Source organism: Heliangelus exortis, chromosome 14 (genome assembly GCF_036169615.1).
Source record: "Heliangelus exortis chromosome 14, bHelExo1.hap1, whole genome shotgun sequence".
Classification (NCBI taxonomy): domain Eukaryota; kingdom Metazoa; phylum Chordata; class Aves; order Apodiformes; family Trochilidae; genus Heliangelus; species Heliangelus exortis.
In genome coordinates this window covers 13,829,728-13,842,431 of record NC_092435.1, presented here as the reverse complement: position 1 = coordinate 13,842,431, position 12,704 = coordinate 13,829,728, and the positions used below count along the sequence as shown (strand labels likewise).

Sequence of the window (12,704 nt, the reverse complement as noted above, 5' to 3'; positions counted from 1 at the left end):
AAGGAACCATGGGTTGCATTTCCTCCTCTGTGAGGGAACACAAAGGTTTATCTTCCATAGCTTTCATCTCACTCATTACTGCTCAGGATTGTTCTGGACTGCTTTCTTTACAGCTCCTCTGATCAAATAAAATATCGAGCAGGGTAGGTGTTGGAAGGCATTTCCTTTTGTGGTTCTCATTGTATTGTGAGGGATTTCAGAGCTTGTTAGTCAGAGCATGAATCTCCAGTGACAACTGTAATCTCATTGCTTTACAACATGTAAAACTTGAAATCAAACAGTGGAGACAAATTATAAAACAGGACCAAATTTGACAAGGGAACTCCAGGTTTACTTGGGAATCGTGGTATTTTTAAAATGTCCTGTTCATAATACTCTGTGATGCTCCTCACCCTTGTGTCAGCCTAATCTTCCTTGTTGTTAGACTACACTTCTGCTCATTTATTTTAAACATTTCCCACAAAGTCCTTGTCCAGCCTGCCAACCTCTGTCATTTCTTAAGAAAGAGGCAGGTTCTGCAGCCCAAGTCCCTTGCATGGCCAGCATAGCATAATTGTATTCTGCTTTACACCAGGAGTGGGGCTGAGTAAACAGAGAGATTCCCAATGGGAAATGTGTGACCCTTTTCACAAATTTGCAGAGCTTTGACTGCCTTCAATGAAATATCTGTTAGTTTATTTACCATTACCAGCCCAGATTTATCAGGTTGTATTGATTAAATTTTTGCACTGTAAAAATACCATTATGAAGCACAGCAAAATGGATAAAAGTTGAGGGGGTTTATATATACAAATTGGATTTGGATCAGGAAAAAAATATTCTTCATCAGATAAAAAAATAAAGCTGCAAAAAAGAAGTGTGATAAAAGATCTAAGAAGGGAGAAAAGTTTCTGTGTCTTTTCCCCTGCCTCTGCTGTGTTTGTCCTTTGGACCTTTCTGTCTATCCACTGATTACTTCTCTACACAAACACATTTTCAAGCCAATTGAGGCTCCCAGTTTGAACAAGATATTTTCAAATAACATTATCAGGAGCTATGTTACATTTTTTTTTAAAAAAAACCACAATGACATTGATATATTTTGAGATGTACACCAGTGTTAATGACAGCCTTCCTAGTCGAAGTCAAAAGAGCTATTTATGGAGTACTTAATGGTTCAGAAATAAGTTCAATGAGATGATGGTAGGATTATTTCCAGAAAGCAATTAAAACTGTCACAAGATTGATGGTGAAACGTTCTGAGTAACAAACAGTGAGGATATGGCATTTTAGTTCCAGTGGCTTTATTTTCTGTGTTGTGGCCTGTGGTAGGAAGATAAGAAAGGGAGTTGGATATCTGTGAGGCAACACATCAGGAATTGTGCATGAAGCTTACTGCAGAAATGAAACAACATTTGGAGAATGGAGAAGTTTTGCCTCTGGTAAAAATAGTTGATCATTGTGTGGTAATTATGTCTGAATTATCTCAAATAATAGGGCTGTGTGAAGCTTCTGTTGCCCCATTTTGTCCTGAAGGGTGACTCTTCAGTAGTGCTTTTCTGCAACTCTTGTCTCTCTGTGGAAGACCCTGAACTTCTGAAGGGGCTCAGTGCCTCCTGGTAGAACATCTCCTGGGATAATGCAGTCGAGGACACAAAGAAGAGCTCCAGGATTGACCCTTTATTCAGTCAGAGCAATTTCAGCTCTGCAATTTTTCAGTCACCAGTGAGACCACTCAAAAGCTTATTTGAGTGGAATCACTCTTTTATTTCATAGCAAAACCAATAGAGCTACTGAAGAGGAAATAGGAAACAGGGTATCAGCCATGTAACAGTGAGGGAAAGGTGGTATCTAGTGGAAGTCTGAGTAATCAAGAAGATGCAAGAAAAGGGTGATATTTAAGGAGTTCAAGGAATGTCCACGTGTTTGTATTATGCATGGAAAACTGTAAATAGTTGTAGTATCTTATGAACCTCTTTAAGAGAGCAGAAATGAAGGCAAATATGGTTTGGAGTAGGACCTGTTTTCTCCTTAGGATTTTTTCCAAAATCATGCCTCTTCTGCTTAATATAGCATTACAAGCTTCCAGCAGTCATTTTGTGAAAGTGTCAGAAAAGATAAATATCAATAGCTCAGTTCTAGTCTGATAACAGACTATAATAGGAAACTGTTTCAGGCACAAATGTCTAAAGTCAGGTGAGATGAATCTCACTCTTTGTGTCTTTTGTTGGGATGGCCCACAAAGTCCCACTTTGTGCAAGAGCAGAAGCTGTGAATGACTGTTGAAATTATTTTGGAGGTATCTGTGAGGATAAATTCAATGCAGTAGTTTTGCAGTGTTTGTGTAATTAACATCCAAGTGTTGCTTTGGATTTTTTCACACATAGGTAACAAAACTCTGAAACTCACATATTGTGGTATTGTGAGATGACCTTTAATATATTTCATTGTCAGATACTGGTGGTGGTATGGATCACTGAGTCCTGTTGTGGGTTCTCTTTTGCTGGGATCTTTAAGGGATGCCAGGTATGATTTAATTAGGAACAGGGAAGAATACATGATCATGTGAAGCCCTTTGCACCTCTGTTTTCTATAAACCATAGAATTTATTTTTTTTTCCAAACAGTTGTCAGTCATGCAGTGATGATCTCTTGTATTGATTTATTTTTGAGTGTACCCAATTTCACAGAAGGTTCTAGTTCTAGTTTCACCCTAGTTCTAGGTAGTTTCACCTGATTTCTTTCTCCCAGAGGATAAATGTTCCCCAAACCTGGCAGCTGACAGCCAGAGACTTCAAAATTAATGCTTTGCAGACACTTCCAAGTCCTTTTAATTTCCTGCTCAGCCTGGAAGAGCAGGTGCCAGTGAATACTGGCATAGCCCATGTAAAACTTCTGTGTTGCCTCTGTAGAAATACCAGTCCCAGCCTGACATTTTATTGGCATAGTTGTGGTGGGTTAAGAATGTATAAAATTGCACACCTACCTGACAGGCTGTGATGCTGTTGGAGAAGCTTAGATTAGCAGCAGTTATAACTTGCCAACAGGGTTTAAATCAGGAAAATAATGTAACATCTCTTCTAGTATAGATACATAAAACTTGGTATTATATGAAACCTCTACACTGCACTCCCTCAGGTAGTCTTCACTCGTGGGGACCAGTTTCCATAAGGTTTTACTGTAAAAAAATGAATAGCTGAAATGCTTTTGAAACTTAAAACTTGAAATTTTCAAACTTTTTTTGGGATTGTAAAAGATTATATTAATAAAGTCAGCTGCTGAAAATGAAAGCTTAGAAGAGAGCTGTCTCCAGGACACAGCAGGAAGGTAATTTAAAAAGCTCAGGAACACTGTTGAAATTATCATGCAAGCTTATTAAATGCAACGTATATTTAAATTGAAAAAACTTTCCTTATTAGGTCTAGATTGGTGATATGTTAGTGCCTCCAGCAGTTAAGCTTAGTGGGTGAAAGTCAGGATAGATTAATTTCTGATCTTTATGGAAAACCACTTATTAAAAACTGGGTAGCAGAATTATTAATATGCTACTTAAGTTTGTCTGTGGAACAGTACTCGCCCCGGAATGGGAAGAAAGTAAAACTAAAATGTTTTCATAATAAGTATTTTGCCACTTTTGTTTAAATATAGTTTTGTATTCTTAGCATGGGTTTCTAAGAGGAATTTCTGAAACATGTTGAATTAACATTGAAATCTTCCCTTATCATTCCGAATTATAAAATATTTAGCTTTAATTTCCCTTTTCAGATCACACAAGTAGAAACTTATTATAAAGCACATTTGAAAGAACTCATTGTTGACTTAGATAATTAAAATGAAGAGTGTGGAGTGAATTTTTAATGCCTTTTAGATTAGCTCAGGAGCGATCAACACATTTGTCTCCTCAAGAATATGTACAAATAATGCTCCACAGCTCACATTTGCCTTCTTCCAAAAAAAATTAATGAGTATTCAGAACTGAGGACATGTCAGTAAAAATTCTAGACTGAGCTGAACATTTTTTTAAGTCTCTTATTCATTAATTAGTTTAAGGACTCCGAATTCCAGATTGAGTGAAGGTTGTGTTTCATGAATGTTTATAAGAAGCTGCTGGGGTCAGCTGAGGCTCCCAGCAAATTGCCAGCACCCTGCTCATGGTGAGTTTGCCCAGCAAGAACTTCTTTTAAATAAGGGCATTGCCTCTCCAGCCCTATGCTTAGAGAGCCTTGTTTTGATTGCAAGGTACAGACACAAAAACTGCAACAGAGCCATGAATTTGGGAGCCAGGAACATTCACATCCTTTGAGCCACCGTGTTGCACAAGATCTGCCCAGAGCTCAGGCAGACAGGGTGGGCAGGCAGGTATCTCCCTAAATGGGAGAAAAGAGATGGATTTTATGTAAGCCCACAGGCCTAAACAGCCAAGAGTTGAGGGACTTCATGGAGTGTCTGTGTTGCAACTGTATGTTGTGAGAATGATCATCACTTAATGTCACAGCAGAACTAAAGGCCTGTGATAGGATGCCCTTGAGCTGGCCAGACTAATCCAAGCTGTAACCTCTTTCCATCTGCCTCCCCTCTCATAACTCACCTCTCCCTTACTCCTGTCCCTTGCAGTCTTGTCTGATGGCACAGCTTGTGGCTCCTCAGCAGGGCAGTCCCCATCCAGGCTGTCATCTGCATCTCCTCCCTTACCTTGCCTGATTTGCTTTTTTACTCCTTCAGTGGGCTGAGTTAGCTCAGCAAGCTGTCAGGAATTAACCCAGGAAAAAAAAAAAAAAAAGTGACTTTTGTGGCAGTTTCATGAAAAGAAATGTTTTCCCCTGCCCAAAGCAGTGGAGGGGTCACCATCCCTGGAGGTGTTTAAAAGATCTGTAGATGTGATGCTGAGGGACATGGTTGAGTGTGGTGGACTTGGCAGTGCCAGGTTAGCAATTGGACTTGATAATCTTAAAGGTCTTTTCCAACCAAAATGATTCTGTGATTCAGTCCCAGCCTCCTTCTCTCCCAAGCATCTCTTCAAGACTTTTTCTGAGAAGCAGCAGCAACCAAAATGATTTTAGGTTCTGAATCATAGAATCATAGAATTGGCTGGGTTGGAAGGGACCTCTGAGATCATCAAGTCCAACCCTTGATCCACTCCCACTGCAGTTCCCAGCCCATGGCACTGAGTGCCACATCCAGGCTCTTTTGAAATATCTCCAGGGATGGAGAATCCACCCCTTCCCTGGGCAGCCCATTCCAATGTCTGATCACCCTCTCCGTAAAGAAATTCTTTCTAATATCCAACCTAAACCTCCCCTGGCACAACTTGAGACCTCTTGTGCCCTCTTGTCTTGCTGAGGGTTGCCTGGGAAAAGAGCCCAACCCTCCCCTGGCTACAACCTCCTTTCAGGAGTCAACTCATCACAACTTCAGGTAAGCTCCAGACAGAGCCAAGAGACAGATGGAGTGAAATAAATGTTTCAGTCAGAGGAGACACCTTTGGTTGTCTCAGCTGTGCCACCTGTCCCCAGCCCTTGCCCCACCATGCTGGGCACCCACTGCAGACTTGGGATGTTTCTGAGTCCTGCAGCACCAGCTGGTGTGGAAGGGAGGAAGATGGATGCTCCATTGAAGGAGAGAGTTGCATGATGTCTGACTTGCTGTCTGACTTCGTGCTGTCTGAATTTTTCTTTGTTTGAAGCTTTTTCCCTCTTTCAGGTGATAATTTTTGTTTCCCATTGCATTTGGTCACTGCCCAGTCACCCAGGTATCTCATTTGTTCAGTCTGCTGTGGAAACCCAACCCCTCAACACAAACACAAATGCTAATGTGGCTCCTTGCTCTGCTGATATTCTGTGCTTGTTTATCTACAGGAGGAATTGGTTTGCATTTATAAGCAGGGCAGCCTGAACTGATAATGCTTTTTTTTTTAATCTTAGTTGTTTGAATTAGCTGTTGATTAAACCTGCAGGTACTACCACAGCTTTAATGGGATGATGTTAGCCTTGATTTCCCTTGCTTTGCGTTAGAGGTCTGGGGAGATTCTTGGACTGGCATGGCAGAAGAATGTGTTAGCAAGGTAAACAACATTTCTGAAACTTTATATTAGACCACTGAGACAAAGCCTTAGGGTTGGCCTCAGTGACCATCAAATATGAGTGGACTGAGCAGCAGGACCTCTAGGGCAACTGAGGAAGGTGTCTGGTCCAAACTAAGAAACCAGGTTTCCTTACATCTTCTGCTTAGAGAATTGGTTTTGATTTCCATCAGATATGATCTAGATTAAATATTTGGAGGGGAAAAGTGCATTACTAGACAGTAAAGCAAGAGTAGGGCAAGATCATGCTGACATTCCTTTGCTGCAACAGGTTTGCCCATGCTTCTTTTTGCTGAGTTACTGGTATCTGGTTACTGTGCCCTGACTTGCTGGCAGAAATGAGGTGTGAAAACTGAATAACTGGGCACAGGACAACTAACCTACCATTTCCTGACACACAGAGCCAGTGTAGGCTCCAGAACTTGTACCACTCTGTGGTCACTTTCAAAGAGAGTGCGGCTGAGATGGAGGAAGCCATTGTGTTTCAAGAGGTGAAAAATAAAGGAAAATTTGTTTGGCTGTGTATGATGTTATGTGGGAAAATTTGTATCTTCAATTCCTTGATCTGATCGAGTTGACAAGCCTAAGTAGCATTTAAACATTTTTACTCCTTGTGTGAAATGGAGGAAAAAACAATGTAAAAACATTTTAAGATCCATTTAGTTTTGGGGTGGTATAATGGGAATATGTGGAAGATCTATATCCCTACGTTGTCTTTGGCCTCACACTCTTATTTCTTTTATTTGTTTGGAAGATGAGTTTGTCACAAGTAGACAGATAGTGGTGAGGCATCCATGCCACGTGTGGGAATGTGTTCAAGGTTTCCCAGAGCTGGTTCTTTGATTTGTTTATGATCAGAGAAGTGGTGGGAGCTGCAAGAGCTCCTAACCTGATCAGAAGCTATTTGCATCATTTTGTTTCCCCACTTCAGCCATTCCAGACTACATTGCCACTTCTGTGTAGTGCTGCCTACAGTTCTGGCATCAGTTGAACTAAGCCAGTCCCACAACTGCAAAAAACTATGTAGTAGACACTCAGTTCAGAAGGGGAAAAAAAAAAAAATATCTACTCTGTGAAGGCTTTGGAATATTTCTTAAAATTCTCTTAGCAATCATTGCCACTTAGAGTGAAATACCAAAAGCAATAATTATAATGAACTAGAGAGAGATCAGGAAAGATCAAAGGCATCCCTCTAGCAGCCTAAATCCTTGAATTAGCAGGTAATTTGTTGGTTTAGATCTCAGGAGTTAGCTCGTGCTCCAAGCTATAGAGATAGGTTAAAATAATACCAGTGGCCCTCTGCCAGCCTGGCCTGGGGTGATTCTTTTGTGAGCCCAGGTCTGGTGGGATCAGTTTAAATCCTGAGCATAGGAGCAAGAATTTGGGCAACTTCAGTACCAATCAAACAACAGAGCAAGTTCCCCCCTGCAGTTCTCTGTGCAGTCTCCCAGGTTTCCAAGGAACAAGCAAGAAACAAAACAAAACAAACAAAAAAAAAAAGACCAAGCCAAATTATGCAGCAAGGAGGAAGAAATCCTTCTCAGTACCTGCAGGCAGGCATTCCAAAGCATGAAGTGTTAGATTAATATATGATTGGCATGAAGCAATCAAGTCTTTCTAAGGGCTAACACCCCAGGTTTAGCACAGTTTTTAATTTCAATAAAGCAAAGAAGCCTCTTTCCTTGTCTTATATCCTCTTTTGCATGAATATCATCAGATAATTGCTTTTATCTTGTACTCCAGTATAACACAAGTCCTTGTCTGAATAGTAAAAATAATTAATTTTTTTATGTAACTGATTTTGCCTTCCCTGGGATAATACTTCACAGTTGCTTTTACTGAATTTTATCTTGTATTCTTTCCTATGCCTTCTGCTTCTAAAGGTGATTTGGAGTTTCACCAGACCCCTCCATTTTGTCACTCACCACGCTGTGGATTGCACTCTGTGCCATCACTCAGATTATTATTGAAAAGAAGGGAGAAACTTGAGACAGAGCCTGACACATCTGGAATGTCACTGAGCAGTTCCATTTCTGTGCTGCTTTTTTCATGTTAAAATGATTGGAATTGATAAGATTTCAACTTTTTCAAACTTTGCTTGGTATATACAGTGACAGCATTTGTCACTACAAATGCTTCTAAGACTGTTTATATACAATAGTTCCAAGATATAAATGATGGTTGTTTGAAATCTGTCAAGGGAAAACTCTTGCCACAGCTAAATATGTAACTCTGACATTTGAAATCAGAGCAGACGTGAGTATTTGGCTTACACTTGTTGTGCTATCAGCTGTTTTCCAAAAGGAAGAAGGAGGAAACAATTCTGTGGCAGGTTAATTGCAGAATAACAAGCAAATTCTGTCTCTTGACACTAATTATTCTAAATAAATTCAAACTACGTAGACCCCTTTTATAATGAAGCCATTCTTTTCACAGAACAGCTTTAGTCTAAGTAGAAGGAGAATTGCAATTGGCATATTGTGATGTATTGAAACAATTCAGGACGTGCATTCCACTTCAGGATAAGTGGCCTTCTACAGTGCCCAGGTAGAGAAATTGTTCTGAGTGCAATGAGGAGGTCTTCCTGTCTTCCTAAAACAGCTTTGCTGGTTTCTTAGCAGTTGTTGTCTCATGTGAGTCAGGAAGGAAAAAGGTCTTACTCCTTGAAAACCATTTTAGACATAGGCAGATTTGCATTAATTTTATGTATTGTGATCATAGTGGGGTGCTTTCTGTTCTTTTCCACTCTTATCTTTCTGGTGGCTGCTCTTACTGTAAGTGAAGGCCATTTGCCATCACTGCAAGTGTCAGAATATCTCCAAGACTTTTTTTTGTATGTGTTTAATGTGCCACTTTATACTTCAATTCAGCTTACTTGCAATACTTGAGTTTATAACAGATTCCAGAACTGAGCCTGTGGGTCCTAGGAATGGATCTGTCTTGCTGTTATGAAAGACCTCAGCTGAAATCAGTCAAAAGATACCAACTTTTTGTGTCATTGTTTCTCTGTTTTATACACATTTCCTTACCTGATGCAAACCCATCATGTTTTGCAGTCTCCATCCCAAAGAAAAAAATGATCTTGCAAGTAACTGCCCCAGAAGGAGGCAGCAATATTGTAGAAGGTCTGTACGGGGTGATGAAATCCCCTCTTTGATCCGACTGAGGAGTGATATTTGTACAGAAGTAATTAAATCTAGTATTGGTGGAGGATGAGACAGCTGTTTCACGTGCTCTGTGGTTTTTGTGATCCCTTGCAGAGCTGTGTACCCTGGACTGTGGCAGCCACGGGGTCTGCTCCCGAGGGATATGCCAGTGTGAAGAGGGCTGGGTGGGACCAACCTGTGAAGAACGAACCTGCCACTCCCACTGTGCTGAGCATGGGCAGTGCAAGGATGGGAAGTGTGAGTGCAGCCCTGGATGGGAAGGAGACCACTGCACCATTGGTAAGGGCATTTTGTACTTCTTAAAGTAAAATACAACAAATTGTAACCGGTTCTATGCAAAGGTCTGCCATAGCCATCAGTCTGCTTCAAGTCATTTTGGAAAAACAGAGACCAGGTGTAAAAAGGAGCCTCTGCATGGAAGGTGCACCCTGCATATCCCACATATGGCAGTTCAGTGCAGCTGTGGGGAGGAAATAACATCAATGACTTAAATTTTTTCAGAAACACACAGAAGAAAGATATCTGCATCCTAACATAGCTCTGGGTTGTGTTCGTGTGTGAACTTTGAGTCAGGAAGGAAAAAACTGTTTAAGAAACAGAAGGTGTGAAGTAATGAAGCTATTATGCATCTTAAGTAATATTTGCATCTCTTGCCTTCATGTCAGAGGATTTATGTATTTTACCTCTTACTAGAGGTATTTTTTTCTAGAGCTGTTTAGTCATTAGTCTACTATGCAAATGTAATAGTTATTTTTTCAATGAAATGCAACAGTTGCAAAGTCTAATAGTATTTCTTGCTAAAATGTCCCAAAGCAAGATTATTCATAAACATAATAGCAGGATATTTAGTTTTCAGAGGCAAGCAGCATAAGCTTTGATGCTTGCTGCTTAAAAACAAAGTAGAATGATTTCTCTTTTGCTTAATCATTTCAAGGGAATTCATTCATTCATTGGCTCTAGCTAAATCAGATTTCCTAAATGAAGAATTGATTTAGGAAAGGAAGTATGGCCTAATTTTCCAAGATTATGAAGAGCAAATTCAGAAAAGGAGCATAATAATTAAAAAGATAGAGCTGCTCTTCAAGTCATAGAGACTGCCAGCTGTGGCCTGAGCTGTCCTCTGCATGCTTGTCACCAAACAGAGAGCAATCACATATGCAATGAGTTTTCATCCCAGTAGCAGGAACAGATCTGACTGCAGGGAGACACTTTCCATCTAACCAACAGGTGGCAAGCAAATGGTGTCTGTATTTGCATTTGGGTGCAGAAGTTCAATCCATCTCAGATTTGTTCTTTTCTTCTTTAAGCTCACTACTTAGATGCTGTTCGAGGTAAGTTTTTTGTATCAGCATTGTGCAAGAATGATGAAAAGATACAAAAGTATTGGGAATGGTGTGTTTTGTGTTCCCTGTTTCGTGTGAGCTTCTGTACTGCTAAACTGCCAGAACAGATCAAGTATTTGTTGATGGAGATAGATACAGACACAAAGACTTATGGAAAACAAAATGCAGTTTTTAACAAATAATGTGCTCGGTTCATTTGCAGAGTTGTAGTGATATAAGCATGTTTTTTGTGGCCCTCTGATGTGCTATCTTAGGTACATCAGATTTTTCACTCTCACCATTTCAAAGTAATGACAGAGCTGAGGACTTGCTTGAAAAGCTTTGTGTTGATCCTGTCTTCCATGAGAACAAAAATGTTGTCTTTTTTTGTCATTTGTGCTTGAAGTAAGTTTCTTTTGGTAAAGTAGTACACCTTCTCCAAGCTGTCTAGGCTAAATGTGATACAGTTCTCTTCAATTCATTTGCTACAAGAGTTAAATTTTCTGTTGTTTTGTGTCTGGTGCTGCTCATTTGATTTCCCTGCCTTGCCAAGGGTCCTGCTTGGTTGTGGCTGCCCAAGCACTTCCCCTGAGGTTGGGAGCAGTCTAGAAAGACCTGAGTATTTATTATTTATTTGTTATCTTAGTTCTTTGGAATTAGATAATAATAAAGGGTGTAGGCATTCATTTGGCTACATTTATTGTCTGAGAGGATAACCACACACAGCAGCAAGATATAATCATATACAAGAACTTAACTCAGCAGGACAGTGAGCTGCAGTGGAAAAACATCCCCATTACCCAAAACAGCTCTCACATCCTTTTCCCAACTCATCTCTTTCCCCCAGCTCCCTGCAGGAGGCAAATAATGGGCATTTATGGTAAATCATAGAGAATGGGTTGGGTTGGAAAGTAACTTAAAGATCCCCTAATTCCAACCCCCCTGCATGGGCAAGGACACCTCCCGCTGGAATATCTGGTGGTCAGCAAGCTCATGCTGGTTTAGAGCAGCAACTTCCAGCACTGCTGTGTGAGGAAGTGTTATCATGCAACTCCACCTCTCCCAAGCCAGAGGGTTGGGCTCTCCAGTCTCTCCATGTTCAGATGTGGTTGATAAATTTGCTGAGGGTGGGAAGGAGAGAGGTGATGTGTCCAGTATAAAGTTGCCAGGAAATGTGCTGCATGCTGGGCTGGCTGTAAGGCACAACCTGACAGACCAGTTGTCCAGGTTCTCTGACTCTCTGGTTGGCTCCTCCAAAGCCATTTTGGAGCATCTGTCCCTTGGGGCTGCCAAACACACATGCAGACTTTTCCTCCAGAAAAATTTTCACTGATAATATGTAGGTTTTGGTGTTCAGTATCAAGTACAGAAGTGCTTCCAGTTCCTTTATGCTCATGCTGGCAAAAAGAGAGGAGCCCTCTTAGAGGGGAGATCACTTGCACTGTTAATCTTACTGCTGAGCTTTATCCATTGTCCTTTGGCTCCGTGTGGGACATGGTGACAATGTGACAAATCTCTGAGCTGGTACTGAACAATGGAAGCAGATGGACCTGAGTTTAAACAATTCCTCTGTCACTCTTAGAGGCAAGAGATATAGCTGAGAATATCTAAATTACTGTTGATTCAGAGTTTACAGATATATACAGGGGATGCTGTAGATACTGTTCCAGTTTTGAGCAAGGATCAAAGCCATTAAAGGGCAAGTGTTTGCCATATTTGGCCCAGCCACAATGTGAAGGAGTTGGAACTGGACACTGGAAGGAAATGTTCCCTCATTTGCCTTCTGTGGAAAGAGTTGGATCATAGCACAAATTGCACTGGGTTTTTTTCAGTCAGCTGAGTAATTTTCAACAGAACAAAAAGGACACCATCTCTCTCTGCAATGTGTAGAATTATGCCCACTAATCCACCAATACCAGTTTGTCATTTAAGCAATATTTCCCACATATGTGTTTGATATAAACACTGATTATGTGTATACCTTCCTTTGTGATCTGCACCTTATTTTGCAATAGGTGGAGAAAGAGATGTGCACAGCAGACTGTTAAGTATCTTCTAATACCTCTACTCACTTGCTTCTTGCACACAAAATGTTGTACTAAAAAAACTCACTGAGAAATGACTTTTGGGCAAGCAAAAGAAGCAACCAGATGGGGAT

At 40.6% G+C, this 12,704-nt stretch overlaps 1 protein-coding gene across 2 annotated transcripts in view; it reads left to right on the top strand.

The window, feature by feature from the left end:
• Positions 1–12,704, top strand: part of TENM1 (teneurin transmembrane protein 1) — a 453,479-nt gene that overhangs the window by 347,181 nt on the left and 93,594 nt on the right. For both annotated transcript variants that reach the window (XM_071757633.1, XM_071757632.1), the window contains one exon: positions 9,318–9,503. In XM_071757633.1, the coding sequence (XP_071613734.1) occupies positions 9,318–9,503 (186 nt within the window). The remainder of the gene's footprint in view (positions 1–9,317; positions 9,504–12,704) is intronic.